This window comes from Aulonocara sp. 'chitande type north' Nkhata Bay, linkage group LG3, assembly GCF_057382095.1.
Source record: "Aulonocara sp. 'chitande type north' Nkhata Bay isolate Kocher_YH1m ecotype deep benthic linkage group LG3, A_spYH_male_GT1.1, whole genome shotgun sequence".
In the NCBI taxonomy this organism is placed as follows: Eukaryota; Metazoa; Chordata; class Actinopteri; order Cichliformes; family Cichlidae; genus Aulonocara; species Aulonocara sp. 'chitande type north' Nkhata Bay.
Window position 1 is genome coordinate 2,161,763 of NC_141346.1, and position 26,671 is coordinate 2,188,433.

Here is a 26,671-nt window from a genome sequence, read left to right on the forward strand (position 1 = left end):
CCATAGCCTACTGTCTTGCTAAAGACATGCTACCAATAAACACGGTCGAAAATGAAGGATTCAAGCAGCTAATTAAGGTACTGGATCCTCGTTACCAACTCCCTGGACGTAAACATTTCTCTCAGACAGCGCTTCCAATGCTATATAGAGAGTGCCGTGAGGCTGTTGAGAAGGAGCTACAAACTGTATCGTTCTTTGCTACTACATCCGACATGTGGTCGAGTCGCACGTCAGAACCTTACCTTAGCCTTACTGCCCACTATATCGACCAAGACTGGAATCTGAAAAGCAAATGTCTTCAAGCTGCCTACCTTCCCGACGACCACACGGGTGAAGTAATTGCATTAGGACTGTCAGAAGCGCTTGCATCCTGGGGACTGAGTGAAGACAAACAAGTCTGCATCACAACCGATAGTGGGACAAATATAGTGAAGGCCACATCCCTGAATAACTGGACGCGGCTGCAGTGCTTCGGACATCGACTTCACTCAGCTATCGGTAAGTTGGGAAGCAGAATAAAATTAAAAATGCCTCTTTTAATTGTGTTTTTGAGCCCATGTAAACATATTAAAAGCTAGAGATCTAAATCACTTCAATGGTTATTGTTAAAAAATAAACATCAGAAAGAATATTCTGTTAGCATCTTTATTTTAAAACTGTTTGAAAAGCTCAGCTATACAACAAGGAGAGATTGAGAATTTCCTTTTAGTTCTCAGTTCATTTGATATTGACAAAAGTTAGTCAATTTTGTCTGTTCTTCTGTAAAAAAAAAAAACCCTAAGATTTATTTTTAGAATTAATATTTTGTTTCTAAGTGGAAGTGACAATTTAGTAGTCTGTTTTGTTAGTTCTATTTTCAAACTTAAACGCTTTAGCAGCTGCTTTTTGTTTAGTTTGCAATATTTGCCTTTATTTATTTGAAACTGAAGTCTCATGTTCCTTAAGTACATCTACCCTGTTTAAGTTATTATGGGAAATAAATATTTAAATCAAAACAAGCGGCTGATTATTTCACATTTTACTTGTGAGCAACGGCACATTTAAATCTTACAAATTTAGTTACTTGGCTTATATCGCGATATATATCGTTATCGACTGAAATGAAAAAAACATATCGTGATATGAAAAATCTCATATCGCCCAGCTCTACATACAAGACCACTGATAATCTCCCACGATCTGGGGCTCCACGCAAGATCTCATCCCGTGGGGTCAAAATGATCATGAGAACGGTGAGCAAAGATCCCAGAACCACACGGGGGGACCTGGTGAATGACCTGCAGAGAGCTGGGACCAAAGTAACAAAGGTCACCATCAGTAACACACTACAACGGCAGGGAATCAAATCCCGCAGTGCCAGACGTGTTCCTGCTGAAGCCAGTGCATGTCCAGGCCCGTCTGAAGTTTGCCAGAGAGCACATGGATGATACAGCAGAGGATTGGGAGAATGTCATGTGGTCAGATGAAACCAAAGTAGAACTTTTTGGTATAAACTCAACTCGTGGTGTTTGGAGGAAGAAGAATACTGAGTTGCATCCCAAGAACACCATACCTACTGTGAAGCATGGGGGTGGAAACATCATGCTATGGGGCTGTTTTTCTGCCAAGGGGACAGGACGACTGATCCGTGTTAAGGACAGAATGAATGGGGCCATGTATCGTGAGATTTTGAGCCAAAACCTCCTTCCATCAGTGAGAACTTTGAAGATGAAACGAGGCTGGGTCTTCCAACATGACAATGATCCAAAACACACCGCCCGGGCAACAAAGGAGTGGCTCCGTAAGAAGCATTTGAAAGTCCTGGAGTGGCCTAGCCAGTCTCCAGACCTCAACCCCATAGAAAATCTGTGGCGGGAGTTGAAAGTCCGTGTTGCTCGGCGACAGCCCCAAAACATCACTGCTCTCGAGAAGATCTGCATGGAGGAATGGGCCAAAATACCAGCTACTGTGTGTGCAAACCTGGTAAAGACCTATAGTAAACGTTTGACCTCTGTTATTGCCAACAAAGGTTATGTTACAAAGTATTGAGTTGTATTTTTGTTATTGACCAAATACTTATTTTCCACCCTGATTTACGGATAAATTCTTTACAAATCCTACCATGTGGATTCATGGATTTTTTTTTCACATTCTGTCTCTCACAGTTGAAGTGTACCTCTGGTGCAAATTACTGACCTCTGTCATCATTTTAGGTGGGGGAACTTGCACAATCGGTGGCTGACTAAATACTTTTTTGCCCCACTGTAGATATGATACAAACCACTGCAGCACAGTACCTGTAATACCTACAGCATGTTCTAATCGCTCTAATAGGATATTATGGTCGACAGTATCGAACGCTGCACTGAGGTCTAGCAGGACAAGCACAGAGATGAGTCCACTGTCAGAGGCCATAAGAAGATCATTTGTAACCTTCACTAAAGCTGTTTCTGTGCTGAGCTCTGAAACCTGACTGAAACTCTTCAAATAAACCTCTGCAGATGATCTGTTAGCTGTTTGACAACTACTCTTTCAAGGATGTTTGATATGAAAGGAAGGTTGGAGATTGGCCTATAATTAGCTAAGACTGCTGGGTCTAGAGATGCTTTTTGAGTAAAGGTTTAACTACAGCCAGCTTGAAGGCCTGTGGTACATAGCCGATCATTAGAGATAGGTTGATCATATTTAAGATCGAAGCATTAATTAATGGCAGGACTTCTTTGAGCAGTTTTGTAGGAATGGGGTCTAAAAGACACGTTGATGGTTTGGAGGAAGTAATTATTGAAGTTAACTCAGAAAGATCAATTGGAGAAAAAGAGTCTAACTTAACATCAATGGTACTAAGAGTAGCTGTAGATAATATTACATCTGTGGGATGATTATTGGTAATTTTTTCTCTAATGATAAAAATTTTATTTGTGAAGAAGTTCATGAAGTCATTACTAGTTAACGTTAAAGGGATGGTTGGCTCAACAGAGCTCTGACTGTTTGTCAGCCTGGCTACAGAGCTGAAGAGAAACCTGGGGTTGTTCTTATTTTCTTCAATCAGTGATGAATAGTAAGATGTTCTGGCTTTGCGGAGGGCTTTCTTATAAAGCAGCAAACTATTTCTCCAGGCTAAATGATGATCCTCTAGATTTGTGACACGCCATTTCCTCTCCAGATTACGAGTCATCTGCTTTAGGCTACGTGTTTGAGAATTATACCACGGAGTCAGGTACTTCTGATTAGAGACCTTAGTTTTCACAGGAGCTACAGTATCCAGAGTCGTACGTAGTGAGGAGGTGAAATTATTAACAAGATAATCGACCTCTGTTGGGGTAGCGTTCAGATAGCTGCTCTGCTCTGTGTTGGTACAGGGCATTGGAGATGATAACAGTGGGTGGATTATATTCTTAAACTTAGTTACAGCGCTTTCAGAAAGACATCTACTTTGATAAAGTCTACTCTCCACCGCTGTGTAATCAATTATTGTAAATGTAAATGTTATCAGGTTGTGTAAATTGATTTATTCTTGTACCTCCACACCACAGTGGCCCAATTCTTCACCCCAGTGAGGAGGTGATGATTTTCTCCTCTCATTTTAACAAACTGAGCCATTTGCTCTTTGGTCCCTAAAACATTACAAAAAGGTTCATTAAAAAAAAATCTAATTTGGCTGTATGTAAGGAGCAATACATGAAAAACTGCGGGACCCACCATACAAGCTAGGTTACCATTATTTTAATTAAAAAAACATGTCTATGCAGCTGCCCAAAGCCTAACAATACAACCAATATAAATATTTAACTTTGTACTGTGAGTAAAAGAAAAGAAAGCGAGTAAAAGCAAACATAATTAGAATATAATGTGCTTGACTTTGCTTAGATGAGGGGGTCCAGCTGTCGATCAGAGGAATAGGAAAGGATTTGTGAATGTCTGCGTGTTTTAGTTTGGTTTAGTTTTAGACCTGAGAGTGTGTGTAATTGTGTAGAGGGATTTATGGACACTGGGGGTCAGCCTGTCATAAAAGGAGACAGGAAGCTACAGTTGGGGGATGCTAGGACCGATGGAACAGACAGGAAAGAGAAGAATTTAGTGTAGCTTGGGTGAGAGGAGCTCATAATTGTCATTACTTAGAAGTAGGTTTGCAGGAGACTCTCTACATGTTTAGCTGTAAAAGTAAGACAACAAGAGGCCGATGGCCAAGGGCAACCTCTTCCAGAAGGTGCATGCTACTGGGTCCGGTGTGGTCTCTGGAGACCTGAGGCGAAAAAGAACTGGGGTGTAACTGGTTTACGTAACAGTACCAAAAGATTTTCATATACTTACATTTGAAAGTGTTTTCCTCTCCTGCTTCGACTGCCATCGTTGTCAGACAATGCCCGCAATGAATCCTGGGATATGGTAGGACACAAAGGATACACCCGACCCATGTCCTTATTACCTGTGTGAGTATATATAGGCTGTGTCCAAATTCAGGGGTAGCAAAGGCCACATTTTTCAGTAAGTCTTTCTTTGCTCTTTTTCCCGGCTTTCTTATTTTGTTTCTATTGTTCAATAACAACATAGACAAAAAAGTATTTTATAGTTTATGTATTCTGACAAAGGAATAGATAACTACATGTTGTTGGTGCATTGCAATCTAAATTCTCTAAGCATGACTGTGAACAAGCACAGAAAACAGACAGGTATGCAGATGTCTTTACAAGGATTAGATTTACGTTACAGAGAGCAAGAAACGTGGAAGTGGAAAGTCTAAAACCTGCTCAACACATCAGTCTGAGTCTGAATTAGTTTGTTAATCGAGGTAGCAGCAGGTTGTCTGTTTGACGGCTATGACTAAGACAGCTGCATCAATTCCTCTTTGCAGACAGATGTATAACAGCAGCTCACAGCCCTACAGTTAAACTGAGAGAAAACATTCTAAATACTGCTGCACACTATGCTGTGATGTTCTGCTTAGCACTGACAGACAAAGAGATGATCAGCAAGGGGTTGTGACTTGAATATTTAGCTCAAGTCCTATTGGTTATCTGTTTTCTCAAAGCCAGGATGCTCTCAGTGGTTTTAAAGCTGGAGACGGTCCAGTTGCCAGAGAGTCTGGGGGCTTCGGATTTGAAAATTTTACACCTCAGAGTTTATAAAAATCTCATAACAAATTAGAAGTGGATTCTCAAGATATGCACTCTTTAAAATGCACTGTGGCTCACTGTTCAAGTACTCATAGATCTAAACTTGTGCTGAAAGGAAGAAGCTACACTATAAAGGTGGTGAAACAAAGCAGAACAAACAGCATATCTGGCAGAATCGAGTTACACTCAAAATAAAAGATTCAGGTTGGAAAGACGTGAAGCTCCTCCAGCTGTCTATCTTCATTTTCCTGTGTGGATGAAGCACACTGGATCAGTTGTGTGTCTTTATACAAATACATTAACATATGCATATTTGGATCTGCTGAGGTACCTGCTCTCACTGATGAGTACACAACATCTGGATCAGCTGGGTACTCTGTAACACAACAGAGTACAGATTCATTCACTTGAATTTTATTTATAGAGTCAATTCATAACAAGAGATCGGGAGTGGCCTTAGTGGGCTCCGACATCATGAAATCCACTTTTAAAGATTCTAAAAGTATTACTGCAGCAGATTAATTAATATTACAGTAAAATCATTTACTCGTGGGTAAAAGTACAGAGACTTTTGACTAGGTTATAATAAAGTCCATTAGTCCTTTGGAAACACTGACAGGAAACTGAGATAATTCAAAAAGGCAAATTTAGTCATCTAGCCGTTGTAGAAATGGTCCTTACTTATGTTCAACCATCTAAAAATGTACATTAGAGAAATGTGAAATCATTTTTTTCTTCAGTAATTAGCTAATAAGGTGTGTTGTAGTACAGCTAACACAGTTACCTCCTGGACGGAGTCCTTACACTCCTCACTAGTTACCACCTCTAGTCGCAGATATATTGTTGCTCAGGATATAGAGAGGATTGTGAACTTATCAGGAAGTTGGTGGTACAATCACCAACTCCTGCCTCTAGATATTGAAATGCCCTTGGGCAAGGTATGAACCTCATATACCCCCTGAGGCATCCATCTTGGGCTATGCGTGAGAGTTATGTATAAAAACTCCTATTTAACAGGAAGAAACCTCCAACAGAACCAGGCTCAGGCGAGGTCGGCCATCTTTCACGACTGGTAGAGTAGTAGAACTCCACCTAAATAACAGATAAGTCCAAAAATATTTGGGGACAGAGACTGAAAAATAAGTGACAGAATAGAAATGCTGTACAGCATTTCTAGTAGTTGTGGTCTCTGTGGAACATAGACTGAACATGAACTGAAAACACCGGGTGAACCACCCAGGAACCCTGACAGTACCAATAGCAGTGAAGAATTCCAGGGTGAGGTAAGAGAGGAGTAATCATAAGGAGTAGGCAAGATTTGTAATTGTTTCAAAAAGAGAAAGCAAGCGAAGCCAATAAGTATAAAAGAGTGCTCTTAAGATGAGTCGAAGATCGTCCTGTACTTTCCTGGGCATGAGGACTGGAGAGCAACATCAGAAGATTTTAGTGAGATGTGACAAATCATTGTTCAACCACTGTGAACATAACAATTGGATCTATAAAAATAACTTTTGTTGAATTGTTGTCTCAAAAGACTTGGAGTGCTTTTTGCTTTCCCCATGGATATTATTGCGCACAGGATGGAAAGGAGTTTATCACCAGAATGTACGTCATCCCCTCCTCTCTCATTCATCTCAAGACCAATAAAAGAGATCAGCATCAGTATAGAGTTCATTTATGAGATTAGGATACAATTCTGGTGATTTAATTAAGTGATTCTTACTATGTGCTAAAGCATTTACATCGCCCATGCTAAATTGCTCTTGACCTGCAAGGTTACTCAGGCAGTCATTGAGAACCTTCACACTGAGAACCTTCACTGAGAACCTTCACACTGAGAACCTTCACACTGAGAACCTTCACACTGAGAACCTTCACACTGAGAATCTTCACACTGAGAACCTTCACACTGAGAACCTTCACAGACATCAGGCAGTCATTGAGAACCTTCACACTGAGAACCTTCACTGAGAACCTTCACACTGAGAACCTTCACACTGAGAACCTTCACACTGAGAACCTTCACACTGAGAATCTTCACACTGAGAACCTTCACACTGAGAACCTTCACAGACATCAGGCAGTCATTGAGAACCTTCACACTGAGAACCTTCACACTGAGAACCTTCACACTGAGAACCTTCACAGACATCAGGCAGTCATTGAGAACCTTCACACTGAGAACCTTCACAACCTTCACTGAGAACCTTCACAGACATCAGGCAGTCATTGTCAGAGGGAACAGGCTCATAACTGGAGATGGGCAGTTAGAGCTAGGCAAGTCTCCTCACTGGTTCAGTCCAGTTCCTTCATTATCAGTTGGGGAACACTCCTTGGAATCAGAAACTTGGACCCTTTAAATGAATGGCCGGTCCAGCTTTCCTGTACTAACTGACTGATCCAGCAGTCAGTCAGGCCTGTAACAGATCTGTGGGTCACACAGAACTCTACAGGCTAGGCAACAGCAGCCTGACTGCTATTAGTTATTGAGTGAAAGAATGAAAGTTACTTGTTACTGGCCCCCAAGCTCAGTTGACTTAAAACCAAGGAGGTCCATGTCTATGATGCTGTCAGGCATGCATACAAGCACATGGGGGCCATACAAACTGCACATCACCAAGAATACTGTAGCCCCTCACAAAACAAAAGCCTCTATTCAGGAGTACTCGACTCCTGAACACAAAGCTTAACACAAACGTGCACCTTAAAGAAGATACCCTGCAACCTGGAAAGCAAAATGTGTCTCACTGATATCAGTAACAGGAAGTCCCAAATTGTTACTAATGTGGTGTTGTCGTGGAGTCCTCTCCTAAATTTCTCCCGAACAAATGCATGTGTAGTCAGGAAGCATTCAGCGTGTACCTAATGGTGGGCGTATGTGCCCTGGTCAACTGTCGGCAGACAGTGGAACTCTGGTGTTAATAAATTTTGTGAATGACTTCCTCCTCACTAAAGCAGCACCTCTGTAAAATAACCCTTTTATTACTCTCTCTTTTTGAAATGATCTTCTTGTTATCAATCTACAATCAAAGCCCATTCCTCTGAATATAATGCAAAACAAATGGTTTGTTGAGGCTGTAGTCGTCCATCATGGATCTTCTTTAACCATGTTTGCAATGAAACAATTTGCTCCTTTGTGGAAACCACTCCAAAAACTGATTCAAAGGAGCCAGAATCACCAATGATTTCATCCTATGGTCTATGTATGAGTGGATGTTGCAGAGGTTACCAGTATTTCTGCCCGCAGGTCTCTGAGATGTGATTTGAACTTGGCCATAAGTGACCTCAGAAGGGCCTGTGAATGAGAGAGAGATGATGATTTACTGAACAGAGAAACAAGGTCACGCAGAAACACTGACACTCAGCTAAGGAAATGGACCTGTAAGAGTTAAAGTGAAAGTTTTGTTTATTTCTTGTGGTGGTGCAGGTTTTCCTGCACCTCAGCTGACTGCATGGGGGTGTGATCGCATGTTATTTACCTGACACGGGTGAACTCAAAGGGGAGTTTTTCACCTTTAAGTCCTTATTACAAACGATGTAAGTTAATACAGCCATTATTTGTTTTGTATGAACGGAAAGTTTATTGGTTTAGTTTTAAAATAAAATGCACACAGTATGGCTTGTTGGAGACGCATCACAGCCCATCAAAGCATGTTTTACTGCATACATCAGGACAATGAAGAGGATTTCTGGATGCAGCTTTTGGAGTGACGATGCTTTCACATGGTGGGACACTGCTGTTGGAGAAGGAGATATTGGAAACGGCACCATCACAGTGGCACAGAGGAACGTAGCGCAATGCACACATCAGACGTGGTAGGACACGTGGATTCACTCTGTTTATTTTTGAATGCTTTGAACACAGTTTGGAAGCGTCACCCCTTGTCCATTGGGGACATTGGTTTGTGTTGTGTGTTGGCATATGCTTGGTTTAATGATTAATTAAAGCTGTTTTATATACACATTGCAATGTGCTCATAAACGACTTGGCACTCTGTGATAGGAATGATATTCTTTAGGCTTAATGGGGTCCAAACAGGAGGCCGAATGGAGACATCAGGATGGTTCTTCAAAGGCCTTCAAAATAAAGGTACACAGAGCCAGCTGCTCATACCGAAATCTGCAAAATTGGATATACAGCAAATTTAAATGCGAGCAGTCGAAGTTCTCTCAGTCAAATTGTTCGGAACAGTGTTTATATAATATGAACTCCAAAAGCTCAAGAAACAGTCTTACTTGTAATAATCTGTCGTCCACCTGTCCTTAGGGAGTGTCTAAGTGCTGTAACTAAGTTTAAGAATATAATCCACCCACTGTTATCATCTCCAATGCCCTGTACCAACACAGAGCAGAGTAGCTATCTGAACGCTGCTCCAACAGAGGTCGATTATCTTGTTAATAATTTCACCTCCTCACTACGTACGACTCTGGATACTGTAGCTCCTGTGAAAACTAAGGTCTCTAATCAGAAGTACCTGACTCCGTGGTATAATTCTCAAACACGTAGCCTAAAGCAGATGACTCGTAAGCTGGAGAGGAAATGGCGTGTCACAAATCTAGAGGATCATCATTTAGCCTGGAGAAATAGTTTGTTGCTTTATAAGAAAGCCCTCCGCAAAGCCAGAACATCTTACTATTCATCACTGATTGAAGAAAATAAGAACAACCCCAGGTTTCTCTTCAGCTCTGTAGCCAGGCTGACAAACAGTCAGAGCTCTTTTGAGCCAACCATCCCTTTAACGTTAACTAGTAATGACTTCATGAACTTCTTCACAAATAAGATTTTTATCATTAGAGAAAAAATTACCAATAATCATCCCACAGATGTAAGCTTAATTAGTTTTACAGCTTTTTATCTAACCCCATAAACTGAACTAAATTTCAAATGTTTCATAATTTTGTGTATGTGCATTGTGTACCTGCAGTGTGTGTCCTCACAGCAGAGTAGACTGTATCTGGACCAAGAGAATGGTTTTCTGGAAGATAAACAGAGATCAAACAGAAACATGTTTCCTGTGATAAACTGCACAGTAACTTCATTCTAACCTTCCCAAAATGGCAGCTGAGCGCCTACACTCAGCTTACCTCGCCTCTTCTTCTTCTGTCTGATGTTGATATCAGCATAGGTCACTTCTTCAGGAGCAGGTGAAGTCTTGGTGACTGAGAAGGACAGGAAAATCAGACTCAAAACACTTTGTATGTAATGGTGCATTACTGCGTAGTGCTGGATCAGATGAGAAAGCTGGGGTGGAATAGGTCAGGGAGTAGTTGTAGGTCCTACTGGTTGATATAGCAAGTTACTAGCGATGTGAATCGATAAGAATGTAGTGATTCATTATTGGTATCACATATCAATTTGATTCCCTTATTGATTCTCACTGGCTTTGCTCTGGGAGTCGGCATCATCATTAAAGCAAAAATACATACATTTGTGTTAATTAATTACATGCTTTGGGTCAAAGGTTTGTACAGGTAATTATTAGGTATATTTGTCAATCTAATTAATTCGAGTCTTGGTAATTAATTCATCTTGATTAACTGAATTTAATCACACAAGAAAATTTGCCCCAAAGTGCAAATCTTTTTTCTTTTTAATTTTAAAGGGTTTTACTGGATAACAAAATAAATAATAGACATGGACATGAATATTTTAAACTCAAGCTATGCTGGCATTAGGTATTTTCTGTTCTGCAGTTTGCCCCCTAGTGGTTGTTTTTGTGTATTTCTTACTGATCCAGCCAGAGGCAGTTCCTACTCTGTTAATCTGTTGCCATCGACGCCTTCACAAGTTGATAAACGGCATCATCTGTGAGTAATATTGTTTGTTATCACTGAGACGACTTGTGTGCATTATTATTTGTTGTGAAGGAGTGATATCGTTTGTTAGAATTTAATTTGAATGCATGTATAACCTAAGCTAGTAAGGTTAAGCTAGCTCATATGCCATGTGGTTTCTTTAACATTTTGATCATGAGCGGGATTTCCTTTGATGTTTTATTCGGGCACTCACTAAGCAGATAAATATTTTGCTCATATTTTTGAATATGTGACTTACTGGTGTGTTTGTTATATTTTATATTGATGCAACATTTTTATTAGTTTATTTCTGGTTTTGTCAACAGTTTCACACTTTTTCCTTTTTTTTTTTTTTTTTTTTTTTTTTTTTTTTTTTTTTTTAAATGACATCAGAAACAGCAGTATGCGACATTACGTGATGGCAGAGCTTCAGTTCATCCTTTGTCTTTTTTTTTTTTTTTTTTTTTTTTTATAAATAGGACAGGGGGAATGAATGAGAGAAAGAGGGGGAGAGAAAGAAAGAAAACCAAAGGGGAGAAGAGACGGTGAGAGGGGGGGGAAGAGAGAGAGAAAAAAAAAAGAACTCCTGGGTCACCTGTATGGAGAAAAAAAAACAAACAAACAAAAAAAACAAACAGAGGAGACAGCAAACAACAAAGAGCAACATAATAATAGAGAAAACAAAGCACCATCACAATAAACTAGCTAGTCATAGATATCAGTATTTACTAAGTAATAAACGATATTGTGCAGCACGCAAGATAGACAGCGCACAGTGTGCTTTGAGGCAGCAGCCAAGAAAGCTTTAGTCCGCGTCTGTGAATACCCATGTGTGCATACCTGTGTGGATCAGCATGCTTGCATTCCAAAGGTTTCTCCATGTAATGATCTGCTAGGGAGTGTGGGGGGGCCACAGCCCCCGTCCTCCAGGGTGTGAAGCGGGTATCACACTTTTTCCTTATTACATCATCCAACTCAACACATCGGCCTGTTCCTTGGATTTTGATTTAGAGTGTTTAGCTGTCTGTATAGCTGCGTCTACGTCCACGCGGACAACACGTAGTGAGGACAGAACACAAGCTCTTTTAATTCATGGAGGAAAAGCATTTAAACTGCATTTCAATGCCTGAGACACACAGCACGGTCCGGAGACACTGACCCACCACCAGATGGCGTTTTTTGAGCATAAAAAGTAAAAACTTTTTTAATGGCTTAAAAATAAAAGAATGCTATTTGATGTATAAGAAACTTTCTAAATAACCAATTAGTTCTTTTTTAGGGGAAAAAAAAGCAATGAACTAGCATATTTTTTGATGAATATCATATTTTTATAACTTTATTACTTTATTACTTCCTAGGGCCACAAAACTTTATTGGGGCCACAAATCACTCTGTTTGACATAAGGGGTATAATATCACTCTCTAAGGTGACTGAAGAAGAAAACTAGTGATGCGCGGATGGATATTGAAATATGTGCCTACTGCAACATACTGAAGTTATCAGAATTGGTTAACTTGGGAGGTTTTAAGTCTGTCTTAAGTGAATGAGAGAATAACTCTTTTACTCAGTGTGATTGTTTTTAATGTCACTCTTAAGTTGATCTTCTTTTGTATATTTTTCATGTGTTTGTATGGGATATTGCACATACTTATGTGGTATGTGTATTTTGACTTTTGTTGCCACGATGGCAGGTCTCTCTTGGAAATTAGATTTTTTACCTGGATAATAATAATAACAATGGAGTGGATTGATATAGCGCTTTTCAAGGCACCCAAAGCACTTTACAATGCCACTATTCATTCACTCTCACATTCACACACTGGTGGAGGCAGCTACGGTTGTAGCCACAGCTGCCCTGGGGCAGACTGACAGAAGCCAGGCTGCCATATCGCGCCGCGAACTAATAATAATAATTAAGGGAGGATTCAGGGTCACCTGGTCCAGCCCTAACTATATGCTTTAGCAAAAAGGAAAGTTTGAAGCCTAATCTTAAAAGTAGAGATAGTGTCTGTCTCCTGAATCCAAACTGGAAGCTGGTTCCACAGAAGAGGGGCCTGAAAACTGAAGGGAAGCCAAAACAGGAGAAATCTGCTCTCTCTTTCTAGTCCCTGTCAGTACATTTTGGATTAATTGAAGGCTTTTCTGGGAGGTTTTAGGACGTCCTGATAACAATGAATTACAGTAGTCCAGCCTGAAAATAATAAATGCATGAACTCGTTTTTCTGTGTAATATGTGCATTGAGGGACATATCCTGGTCGAAAATGACTCCAAGTCACTTATGGACTCCTTAGAGATTTTCTCCATCCCTTTGATCTTTTCTTGATGAACACAGAGATCATGTGTGCTTAGTATTGGAAAGATTATTGGAGAACAAGTTTGTTAAAGTAGAGAAATGTAATTTTCATTGTTTCCTATCTTTGTTACATAGTTGGAAAGGAGCATCTCCCTTCCAACCAGACAAAGGTGCAAGCGGACAGAGATTGGCCAACTCCTGAGACCCGCAAGCCCTGGCACTGATTCTTTGGTTTTGATAACTTTTACTGCCATGTCACCAGAGACTTTAGAGACTTTTATTGTGGCCTTTCACTATCTCAACAAGTGTTTCTCATCAACTCCTGTTCTCTCTCAACCAGATCTCTCCAAACATTTCATTGTGGAAGTGGACCAATCAGACTCTGATATGGAGGCAGTTCTGTTCACCAGTGAAGAGACAATGAGAAAAAAAGCACATGGGTGCATTTGACCTTCAATCTGTTGTGAAAAATGCGGTGTGGACTCTTTGCTCTTGCTTTAGTGTGGATGTGAGAGGAGGCCAGCGGTTCTAGTGCCTGGACTGAGTTGTGCCTGTGGGGCATAGAGAGCTTCTGACGAAACACCCAATCATCTTGTGGCACAACCACAAAAACCTTGCACACCTTCAAGCTGCAATGAGACTCAATGTCTGGCAAGCCAGATGGTCCCTGTTTTTTCTCATTTCAATTTCACCATCACTTACAGACCCGGTTCTCAGAATATCAAGCCAGACGCACTGAACCGCCAAAACTCCATCACTGAGCAATGTCCAAGACCACCATCCTGTCCCCTGTTCTTTGCTCTCCAACCTGGGAGATGTAGTCAGCCATCCATGAAGCTCTACAGGCTGAACCTGACCCAGGAACTGGAACCCCTGGCCTCCTCCCATGTTCAAACTAGAGAAAGAGCTAATTAAATCCACTGGGCCCAGACCCCAAAATTTACGTTATCCATGAGCCAATCACACAATCTCGTTTCTGTGATGGTGGTTTTGGTGGAAATCCCTGTCTGAGGATGTCTGTGAATATGTTTCTACCTGTTCAATCTGCACCGAGAACAAGTCCACTAACTTACACCGACAGGATTATTCAGAACAGGCCCATAACTTAATGATCTCATTTGTCACCCATCTCTCTCCTTTCGAGTTGACCCTGGGGAACCAACCACTTGTGTTCCCTGCAATTGAAGTTGATCAAATTATTGGTGGGGACAATTCAATAATCACTGGATATTGGTGGGGACATGTCCCTTCCGTCCACGCCAAATCTACGCCCTTGCCACACCTTGTACATTTATAATGGAAGGGAAATGGACTTGTCGTGCCTCCTGAAGTGTCATGGTTCTTGGTCATTTGACCCAGTGTTTTGCGTTCTTAGTGCAGGCTGAGAGAGGTGGACCAACTGATTGAGTTCAGTTGGTTAAGAAGTCTTTGATCCAGGAGTAGGTGGTGGGGGGTATGAAGGTGATGAGAATGTCTGGTACTATGGTGCTGAACACTGAGCTGTAGTAAAAAGAAAGAAAAGTGCATAGCTCTTCCTGTATTCCAGATGGCTCGGCGTTCTGTGAAAAGTGAGAGTGATGGTGAACACCATGTCAGAACATAAGGGTGTCCATAAGTGCACGTGTAATCGTATCATCAGATTTGTGGCTGTATGTTCGCGAATCTAGGGTGAAAGCAGGTGCTGGGCTGTCAACTGAGAGTCTGGGGATGATGGGCACAACTTGCCCATCAACAGGGTTAGGTCACTGAGCTGGTCAAAAAACTCCTTGGTTGCAGGGTGGATGCAGTTTGCCCTGAGTTCATGAAGGCTTTTATGCTTCGGCTGCTGCCCCCGTGACCCAGCCCCATATGAGCAGGAGAAAATTAATGGATGGATTGAATTTTAATAAATATTTGATATGCCAAATAGTATGTGGAGGGCAGGATTTAGACCCAGATGCAGGACATGTAGAAAGTGAGGAAAACATAATGCTTAATAGGAAGATAAACTAAACACAGGACACAAAGAACCACAAAAAAACAAAAGAAAACAGGAGGAGAATAAGGAGATAAGAGAAAATTGACACAATTAAACTGGGGAGCAAGGAGAACAAAAGCAGGAACACAGAGGGGGACTGCTTACTGCATAATCAAGATACACAGAGACTCAACGGAAAAATAATCTAGGAAGTAGGAACTTCGAGGCAGAATACAAATAAAGACTGATGGAAGACAGACTAATATCATTTTTATACTTCTATTGACATCAAGAAAAACAGAAAGAATGTGACTGATAGAGTAAAACTCAAATAATGTGTACAGAAATGGAGATTAAAAACCCACAAAGAAACTCAAAACCATGGGTTCAAGACATGTTTCGGTGTTTTTTAGGACTTTCTTTTTTCTCAAATACACCGTGTCATCCTTTGCCTGCATAAGCTAGTTCAGGTGGACCAAATCCTAATCCAGCCTGATCACTAAAATGGTAAGAGCAGCACTTCAGTTCACTGTTTGGAGTTTTGAAACTCTCAGCAAACAGACTTCACGCTGACCAACACTCAGTTCATCAGAGACCAATCATGATTGTTAGTTTGTGTCATTGTGAAGATTCATGACTTCTTCTAAAGTCTTAGAGTCAACTACAGCTGACTGTGAACTAGAGCTGGGCGATAGAACGATAACGATATGTATTGCGAAATAACTTTTTCTCAATAAAAAAATTAAACTATTGCGATAGACCTCATCTCTCTTGTCCTCTTAAAAAAAAAGAAGAACAGCCGATCCAAATTAGGTAACGCAGAGTCGAACCAATCACAGCCGCAGCGTCACGTCACATGACTTGTTACGTACAGCACAAGTGCCAAGCCGCACATGTGTATTTGTTTGGGAAGCAGCCAGCCGCCGTGCCGCCCGGGTAATAGAGAATAGAATAGAATAGAATAGAATAGAATAGAATAATCCTTTAATTGTCCCACAAGGGGAAATTTGGTTGTAACAGCAGCCAAAAAGACAAATATACAAACAAACAGTACACAGGACACAGAACAGAAACATACACAATTTTTCTTACATATTTTTTCTTAAGGACAATGGTTACTATATACAGAGTACTGTACAGTTATTAAATTAAATAAAATATAACAACAGATAAGAGGCAAACCAGGTTGCAGTGTGAATCGGTTAATTAACTTATTGCAGTTACAGTGCAGATGTAAACATCTGTGTTTGTTGGGAGCAGTTCTGATTGTGCAGTCTTTTTTTTTTTTTTTTTTTTTTTTTTTTTTTTTTTTTTTTTGGGTTATTGGTCTTTAATAAATTCCCACAGAAGAGTTGTTTGCATCAAAGTGCTTGCCAGGCGGTGCAGCCATAACTGAACTTGTCGTTTACGTGTCACAGATAACTATGATCACAATACAGTAACTCCATCTTCTCCACACAACAATATCTTACAATGTCCACAAGGGGTCCCTGTAGACCATAGATAAGCTTTTTAACACGTGTCTTACAAGTTGCTCATATTAAGGCACAAATACGGTAAAACTAGCAGCAGTTAAACTAAACAGTCGAACAGTCCTCTAACTAATACAGCTGGATGTTATTATTGTGGGGATTATGGCCGCTGCTATTAACTTAGTGCTAAATATCTTATATTAAATATCTTAGCAACATAGTATCAAAGTACTGAGACATATAATCTTAACATGCACGAACAATTATAACCAGAATCATTACAATTAACCTGACAAAGAAATAACAACTCAATCACACCATGAACTGAAATATGTGAAGTCCAGAAACGACTGACTGGATGTATGATTATAAAAACAGCTGTAGTACACATATACTTCCTGCTCTTCTGTTCTGGATAGTCTTGAGGGACCTGAGAAGACACTAATTATGTGTTTTGGACCTCTGACATTTAACAAGAGGATTTTTGTCTGATTCTTAATTATATCTGGATTAATTTGAGTTGCTCCAGTTTCTGAAACGTGTTGATGTTTATTTAATTCATTTACTGCACATAATTAACGTACTTGCTGCATACAAATCTACTACTGCACATAATGTCCCCCATGTATATATTCTTAATGCACATAATGTTCTTCTCTCCCTCTTTTGCACAGTCGAGGAGCAGGTCAGGATACATTTCACTGCGTGTTGTACTTGTATAACTATGCATGCAACAAATAAAGAGTTTTGAGTCTTGAATCTTGAGGGAATCTTTGAGTCGTGGCCTGCCAATATGGTGCTGCACTCCCACAATGCATTGCGGCGTTACGTCAACTCCAAAGCCCTATAACGACTCTAAATCCCAGTAACGATTGACGGGTTCCTGATTTTGGCATAATAACTAGTTACCGTGCTCGTTACCACAATAATAACGTAGTTACTGTAACACTTTACTTAACAACACGTTAGTCCCTGCACTGTAAACGAATCAGTGAAAACAAAACGAGGGAAATCATCTGAGTCTGGAGTTTGGGCTGAGTGTATGAGACTGCGTCTGAGCTGCAGACACACAAAGAGAACAATTTATTTAAACCTTCAGATTTTATTTATTTATTTTTACATTTTTGATCATCATTATTTTTTCTTTGATCAGTCAGTGAAAAACACAGAAATGCCTTCGTCTGAACTGTTTGTAGTTACATTTTTTGACTTTTGGGAGTTTTTTTTTTTTTTTTTTTTCTTTTTTTTTTCTTTTTTAAATGACATCAGAAACAGCAGTATGCGACATTACGTGATGGCAGAGCTTCAGTTCATCCTTTGTCATTTTTTTTTTTTTTTTTTTTTTTTTTTTTTTTTTAATAAATAGGACAGGGGGAATGAATGAGAGAGAGAGGGGGAGAGAAAGAAAGAAAACCCAAGGGGAGAAGAGACGGTGAGAAGGGGGGGGAAGAGAGACAAAAAAAAAAAAAAAACTCCTGGGTCACCTGTATGGAGAAAAAACAAACAAACAAACAAACAAACAAACAGAGGAGACAGCAAACAACAAAGAGCAACATAATAATAGAGAAAACAAAGCACCATCACAATAAACTAGCTAGTCATAGATATCAGTATTTACTAAGTAATAAACGATATTGTGCAGCACGCAAGATAGACAGCGCACAGTGTGCTTTGAGGCAGCAGCCAAGAAAGCTTTAGTCCGCGTCTGTGAATACCCATGTGTGCATACCTGTGTGGATCAGCATGCTTGCATTCCAAAGGTTTCTCCATGTAATGATCTGCTAGGGAGTGTGGGGGGGCCACAGCCCCATCCTCCAGGGTGTGAAGCGGGTATGGAGGAGATCAAAACTCCAGACATCCAGAGGCCCCCAGAACACAAGAGACCATGGAAGACCAACAGAGGGGCAGCCGCGCCACTGTTCCAGTAAGAGCTGAGGAGAGTCCCAGATGAGGGCTCACTCAGCAGCCGCGGAGCAGAAGCCAGGGGGGGTTGCAGTGACGCGCCCGTGAGCTCCGCCGGCCCCCAGCTGCGCCTGAGTGACCGAGCCCTAGGCCGAGAGGCCGGGGGCACCCCACCTCCAAAGGGGCCCGAGCGAGCCCCAGGCCCCAGGCCCCGACAAGCGGCCGCCAAGGAGTGAACCGGTGTGTACCCGGACGCCCACCCCCAGACACAAAGAACCACCAACACACCGACACCTGAGGGAGTCCGCCACCGGCAGGGGAAGTGGTGGTGGGTGGAGATAGGCCTCCAAACCTTGGAGGGCCTGAGGTGTCCCCAGAGAGGTGGCGTCTGATACCCAACCTGACATATAGACACAGACATACAGGCACACACAGACACAAACATCCATTCCCACCCTCATGCTCTCATATGCACTCACTCCACACTCAACCAACGTGGAGACAGACATAAAGAGACGCTGTACACACAATCACACTCCCCAAGCGTACTCTACAAACCGGGTCTAGGTACCCTTGCCCCTGGAGGGGGGAATTGCACCCAGACCCAGGTGGTGTTACCCTTTTCCCTGCGGTGGGGAGAGGCAGACCACCCCGACTCCGCAGCAGCAGGGAGGCCCCACACCCCAGACCGCAGTCGGACGGCCAACTCCTCCTACTAGCCCCCCCGCTCCAGCAGGCCGCAGAGAATGGGGGTGGGAGAAGACTCCAAACCTCCCTCCACCCGCTCATTGTAGTGTTGATGCATATGTGTTCTAAGGTGCAATTAAAACCCAGGAGGGCATGGAGCTACCTGCCAAGGAGCAGCAGGTAAGCGCATGGTCCCTCCTGCTAGCCCTCAATGACTAAGTGTATTTAAAATTGAGAGGTGGGCAACGACGTCAGGGGTGAGGTATACACCCTGATGGTGATTTGGACTCCGTGATTGTGCCCACCCCCAAGATCCTATATGTATGTGTAATGAGAGTGTGAGTAATGTGAATGTCTAAGTTGTGGGATAAAATTGAGGCAGAGGCAGCCAGAAGGGGACAGGGGGGGGGGGGGTAGCCTCCTCTGCACCCTGGTGACATACCCCCACTCCAAGGCCCTGCATGTGTGGGTGGTTGTGGAGGAGCGGGAAGAGGGAGGCAGCTGGAGATGGGGAGGGAAGGAAGGGAGGGGCAGGTTGTGCAGTCTGACAGCTGCAGGGAGGAAGGACCTGCAGAAACGCTCCTTCATGCATCGAGGATGCAGCAGTCTGTCACTGCAGCAGCTCTGGAGCAACATCTACATGCATGGGGGAGACTCTGTCCATCAGAGATGTTATTTTGACCAGAGTCCTTCTGTCGTCCACCACCTGCCCTGGGTCCAGGGTGCATCCCAGAGCAGAGCTGGCCTTCCTGATGAGTTTATCCAACCTCTTCCTCTCAAACTGCTGCTCCAACATACCACACTGTAAAAAATGACAGATGCCACCACAGAGTCATAGAAGGTCTTTAAAAGCGCTCCCTGGACTCCACATGACCTCAGCCGCCTCAGCAGGTAGCGTCTGCTCTGACCCTTCCTGTAAAGAGCATCAGTGTTGTGGCTCCAGTCCAGTTTATTATTCAGGTGAACACCCAGGTACCTATAAGAGTCCACTATCTCAATGTCCACCGGTGTCAGTGTGGTGGGTCTGCGGCTCCGGAAGTCCACCACCAACTCCTTGGTTTTCCCGGCGTTGATCAGCAGGTGGTTCTGCTGACAGGTGAGTCAGAGCTCGGTGCAGGAGGTAGATGATGACGTCCTCCACCCCGATGCCAGGCTGGTAAGCAAACTGCAGCGGATCCAATGAAGACCTCACCAGGGGGCGCAGATGGTTTAGAACCAACCTCTCGAGGGTCTTCATCAGGTGCGATGTCAGGGCTACCGGCCTGTAGCTAATGAGGTCCTTGGGATGGGAGGTCTTTGGTACCGGTACCACACAGGAGGTCTTCCACAGCTGTGGTACTTTCCCCAGTGACAGGCTCAGGTTGAACAGATAACCTAGGATGCCACACAGTTCATCTGCGCAGCATCTCAGGAGCCTGGAGCTGATGTCATCTGGACCTGCAGCCTTCTGCACCTTGATCTTGATCTTGCGAAGCTCGTTCCTCACTTGAAGTGCTGAAATAGAAAGAGTGGATTTTGGGGGAGGGGGGTGTATGTTGGAGTCCACAGAAGCCGGGGGTGGGTGTAATGACTGGGAGCTGGGAGGTGTGAAGTCCTGAGATGAAGGACAGGCAGTCCCTGAAGATGAAGGAGATTGGAGCAGGGGGGACGATGCTGTGGGAGGGGTGGGTGTTTGATCAAACCTATTAAAATATTTATTTAGGTCATTCACCCACCCCAAGTCTCCTGCAGCCTGGGGGGCTGGTTTTTGTCCTGGGATTGTCTTCAGGCTGTTCCAAACACCTCTGATGTTGTCCTGTTGCAGCTGCTCTTCCATCTTCCTCCTGTAGTTTTCCTTTCCTTGCCTTTCCCAAATCAAAAACCCTGGATTAACGGAGATGTTCGCGCGGCACTGGCGGCACGGAACACCGCCTTTGCCTCCGCGAACACATCGGACTACAAACACGCACATTACCAACTCCGGAAGACGATCAAAGCAGCCAAACGTGAGTACAGGGACAGGGTGGAGCAACAGTTTGACAACCCTCGGAGTATGTGGCAGGGACTAAACACGATCACAGACTTTAGAGGGAAAACCAGCACACCGCAGACCACGGCCTCTCTGTGTGAGGATCTAAACGTATTCTACGCTAGATTCGACACAGCGAACACCATGAGACCGGACAGTGTGCGCACCGCGGATGACGTCAGTGCGCACACTGTGTCTGAGGAGGATGTGCGGAGGTGCTTCAGGAAGGTGAACGCACGCAAAGCTACTGGTCCGGACGGGATTCCCGGCCGCGTCCTCAGGTCATGCGCGGCTCAGCTGGCTGGAGTGTTCACGCACATCTTCAACCTTTCCCTCTCTCTGTCTGTAGTCCCAGCCTGCTTCAAAATGGCCACCATCGTCCCTGTACCCAAATCCTCCACCATCTCCTCATTGTACGACTGGCGACCTGTAGCCCTGACCCCCATCGTAAGCAAATGCTTCGAGAAGCTGGTCAGGGACTTCATCCGCTCTGCACTACCCGACTCACTGGACCCTCTATAGTTTGCATACAGCCACAACAGGTCCACTGATGATGCCATAGCCCTGACACTACACACTGCCCTGTCACACCTGGAGAAGAGAGACACGTATGTGAGAATGCTGTTTGTAGATTACAGCTCAGCATTCAATACCATCGTTCCCTCGAAGCTGGACAGGAAACTGCAGGATCTAGGACTGAGCAGCTCCCTCTGCAGCTGGATCCTTAGCTTCCTGTCTGACAGACGCCAAGTGGTCAGACTGGGCAGCATCACCTCATCCCCTGTCACACTGAACACTGGTGCTCCACAGGGGTGTGTACTGAGCCCTCTCCTGTACTCACTCTACACCTACGACTGCACAGCCACTAACAGCTCCAACATCATTGTGAAGTTTGCGGACGACACTACAGTGGTGGGTCTTATCACCAACGGTGATGAGACGGCTTACAGGGAGGAGGTCAGCGCCCTGACCCACTGGTGTCAAGACAACCATCTCACCCTCAACGTCGCAAAGACAAAGGAGTTGATAGTGGACTTCCGGAGGTGCAGAGAAGTACACACCCCCATCACCATCAACGGCGCTGCTGTGGAGAGAGTGAGCAGCTTCCGGTTCCTTGGAGTACATCTGGCTGAGGATCTTACGTGGTCAGTACACACAAACAAAACAGTGAAGAAGGCGCAGCAGCGCCTCTTCTTTCTCAGGAGACTGAAAAGATTCGGCATGAGCCCCCGCATCCTCAGGACCTTCTATCACTGTGCCATTGAGAGCATCCTCACTGGATGCATCACCACCTGGTATGGCAACAGCACCGCCTACAACTGCAAAGCTCTCCAGCGAGTAGTGCGGTGCTCTGATTGGATAATTGGAGGTGAGCTTCCCTCCCTCCAAGACATCTACAGGAAGCGCTGCCTGAGGAAAGCGGGGAGGATCATCAAGGACTCCAGTCACCCCAGCCATAAACTGTTCAGACTGCTTCCATCAGGAAGGAGGTTCTGCAGCATCCGGTCCCGTACCAGCAGACTGAGAGACAGCTTCTTCCATCAGGCCATCAGACTGCTGAACACGTCATAGACACCTCAGCTTCACTACTGGAACTTCAACATTATGCACTCCATACTGTATATAAATGCCACTTGTTTTGCACATGACTCAACTCTGTATATTTTATATATTTTATTATTATTATTATTATTATTATTATTATTTTTATTTTTTTTTACTATTTAATTTGTAAAAATGTGCATACACACACACACACACACACACACACACACACACACACACACGTAGGAAAATATTTAGTATACACATCCAGAAATGCATACACTATTATATATTGTACATATATTTATTAGTTTCAGGTTGGCCATTCTTGTATTTTGCTCGTTTGTGTTGTTGTGTTTGCACATCTCTGTTGCTTGTGGGGCTCGCACACAAGAATTTCACTCGCATGTGCTGTGCCAGTGTGCCTGCACATGTGAGGTGACAATAAAAGTGATTTGATTTGATTTGATTTGATTATCTTCCATTTCAGCTTCTTCTGAACACCTCTCAGCTCCTGTTTGTCTCCAGATCTAAAGACTCTTATTCTCCTTGAGTAGAGCCTTAATTTCAGAATTTATCCATGTCTTGTTGTTAGAAAAACACCATACTTTTATGATGGGTACGGTGTTGTCCACACAGAAGTTCATGTAATCCGTAATGCAGTCTGTGATGCTGTTGAGGTCATCCTCCAGGGGGCTGCAGAGGTTGTCCCACACAGTAGAACGGAAACAGTCCCTCAGGGCCTCTTCAGTCTCTGCCGACCATTTCCTTACTGTGAGTTTCACAACTGGTTCTCTGTGTACCAGAGGTTTATACACAGGCTGGAGAAAAAAAACCTCTAGTATGGAGGAAATGAGTGTGCCGACTAGAGAAAAATCAACCGAGCGTGACCGAAGAGAAAACCGATGATGGTTCCAATGCCGGAGAGATTGTCGAACAGAAGAGTCATAGAAGTTCCGTAGTGTGAAGGTATTTCGGCTATTTCAAGTCTGACAAAAAACAGAGCAGCTGCACTGTAAATGTGCCGAAAGCAAGTCTGGAAATACAATAAAGCGGTACAGCTCAATCTCTGACTGGAAGCGCTAATTAGTCATTCGGCTTTTGTCAGACTAAAGTAACTGTTAAAACTGTTTGAAAAGCTCAACTATACAACAAGGACAGATTGAGAATTTCCTTTTAGTTCTCAGTTTATTTGATGTTGACAAAAGTTAGTCAGTTTTGTCTGTTCTTCTGTAACACAAACTAAGATTTATTTTTAGAATTAATATTTTGTTTCTAAGTGGAATTGACAATTTAGTCTGTTTCGTTTGTTCTATTTTGAAACTTAAACGCTTTAGCGGCTGCCTTTTGTGTAGTTTGCAATATTTGCCTTTATTTATCTGAAAAAGTCTCATGTTCCTTAAGTACATCTACCCTGTTGAACTTATTATGGGAAATAAATATTTAAATCAAAACAAGCTGCTGATTATTTCACATTTTACTTGTGAGCAACGGCACATTTAAATCTTACAAATATAGTTATTTGGCTTATATCGTGATAAATATCGTTATCGCCTGAAATGAAAACAACATATCGTGATATGAAGAAATCTTATATCGCCCAGCTCTACTGTGAGTATTAAAAGCATCCCCACTTCCACAATAAGAAAAGCTTGACATGTGACGGTAGAGCGGAGATAGGCTGGCAGCTCTGAGCATCATCTCACATAGAAACGCGAGTAGATCATCAGATCCTCATGAGTAAAGTCTGACTGTCACCCTCAGAGAGCTTCAGGTGAATAAGTTTACCTGGTTAGTTCAGGTGAGCCATACCTCTCAGTTTCTTCAACAGAACCACACCTCCAACCAGGACCAGAACCAGGACCAGGACTACAGGGAGCACCAGGAGATAAAGAGGAAGGGAGGAGGAAGAGTCTGGAGAGGAAGAGGAGGGAGGGAAAGTGGTGAGAAGAAGAGGAGAGGTTGTGGTACGAGGAGGATCTGCAGGAGAGATGATGATGAGATGATGAAGATGATGAAGATGATTCAGTCAGTTCATTATCAGGTCAGCAGGTTAGTTTGTCTTTAAACAGGAAATGATGTCAGTGCCCTGACCTCTGACCCTCAGTCTGCTCTGAGGAGAAGGTGGATGAATATCAGTATAACACCAGTAGAGACCTTCATCAGACCGCTGGACGTTAGAGAGAATCCACTTTCCTTCAGGTCCAGATCCAAGTGTAACATTATCTCTGAAGAAGTGAGACTTTCGTCTTTCTCCCTCTTTGGGTGTACACCACAAAGTGACATCACTTCCTGTCATGACAGGAAGTGCAGGAATCTCCAGGATCACATCTTTGCCTGTCCAGCAGAGACACAAACAGAGTGACACAGAGACAGACAGAAACAGAGACACAGCTGGAACATCTGTCTGTACCTGAGACACTGATGGAGACTTCATCACTCTGATGTCCAGATGAGCTTACACACAGGAAATTTCCACCAGTGGAGAGACTGAGATCGAGAGCACAGAAGGAACTGTTAATCCTACTAAACTCTGACCCAGCTGCTCCACAGTCCTCAGTGAGTCCTCCTCTGGTCCTCTTCACTGTCCATCCATCAGCTGTCTGTCCATCATCAACACAACTCAGATACACTGAAGATCCTCTGAAGACCTGCTGAAGGTTTGGACTGACAGACAGAGACACTGGAGGACACACACACACACACACACACACACGCACACACACACACAGTAAGTGTATTTGTGTTCTTTTGGAGTCTCACTGATGGTTTTCACATCATCAACTCACCTGCAGAAACAGTCGGTGCAGACAGCAGCAGCACACACACACCTGCAACAGGAGGACAGAGGTCACTAAAGGTTAGAGGTCACAAGGTCAGAGGTCACTAAAGGTCAGAGGTCACTAAAGGTCAGAAACAGTTCCAAATGGAGGTTTGTTCATCTTGAGCCAAACACTCCATGTTGGGAAACGTCCCAGAACAGGTTGTGGACGACAGGAAGTCATCAAGAAAAATAACTTGCAAGTGTCTGTTGAAAAGGTCTTTAAATAAACCACGCTCTGACAGCAACCCTGAAGCTGGGCACACATTTCCTCAGGAGACAATGTGAGTCTGCTGGGTCCATAATGAGGTCAAGTTCTGCCATGGTGGCTGCGTGGCTGGCAGAGGAAAGACCCAAATGTGAACTCAGAAACGGGAATGCTGAACTAATTATTGGCTTTAACAAACTAAAATAAGTGCAAAATAACAAAACTAGGAAGTCTGACCTTTTCATCAATGTCCCCGAGTCTCTCCGGCTGACTCACATTGGGCTGCAGAATTGTTTTTGTGTTCTCTCTCCCTCTCTCTTCTCCTCGCTGTCTCCTCCCTGCCTGGGCGGATGTCAATATTGGGCTCCCGCCTTTGATGCACCTGCTCTGACTAGTCCTGTCTCCTCGGCCAGTATTCAGGGTTTGTGGCTCAGAGTGTCTCATCGCTGGATCGTTGAACACCCTGAGTTCATGCAGCCTCGGCTAAACTTTGCTCGTTGTATATTTCTGGCTCGTATTAACACTTGTCTTTGTATAAAGATTCCCGGACTTGTCTGAGAACCTCTCCCTGGACCCCTGAGTGTGGCAGTGTGAAGTGCAGTGAAAGCACGAGTGGCAGAAGAGGAGCATGTGTGAGCGGAGGAAGTGTGGATGTGCGATTTCAGGTGAGTTAAATAAATGTGTGGTTTTTTTTAACTCGGTGCTCGCTGGTGTTTCAGCAGCAGAGACATGTTTGAGGAAGGTGGGCCAAAAATAGTTTTTTGTGCAGTTATAGTTTCCCCTCTACCAAGGGGAAACTCATTGTGTGTTCCCGCCACCAGCCAACACATCTGCAGTCAATTAATCACCTGCTGCTCCTTGGTCTCTGGTGACTATTTTCAGATGGC

At 43.2% G+C, this 26,671-nt stretch overlaps 1 protein-coding gene across 1 annotated transcript in view; it reads right to left on the reverse strand.

Annotated features, from left to right (window-relative positions):
* Positions 1–26,671, reverse strand: part of LOC147333464 (uncharacterized) — a 45,674-nt gene that overhangs the window by 13,071 nt on the left and 5,932 nt on the right. Inside the window, exons 2-9 of the mRNA XM_086266300.1 lie at positions 25,545–25,586; positions 25,169–25,438; positions 24,850–25,092; positions 24,568–24,735; positions 10,179–10,253; positions 10,013–10,069; positions 8,323–8,388; positions 5,425–5,469 (exon numbers count right to left, since the gene is read on the reverse strand). Coding sequence (XP_086122426.1) covers positions 5,425–5,469; positions 8,323–8,388; positions 10,013–10,069; positions 10,179–10,253; positions 24,568–24,735; positions 24,850–25,092; positions 25,169–25,438; positions 25,545–25,586 — 966 coding nt within the window. The remainder of the gene's footprint in view (positions 1–5,424; positions 5,470–8,322; positions 8,389–10,012; positions 10,070–10,178; positions 10,254–24,567; positions 24,736–24,849; positions 25,093–25,168; positions 25,439–25,544; positions 25,587–26,671) is intronic.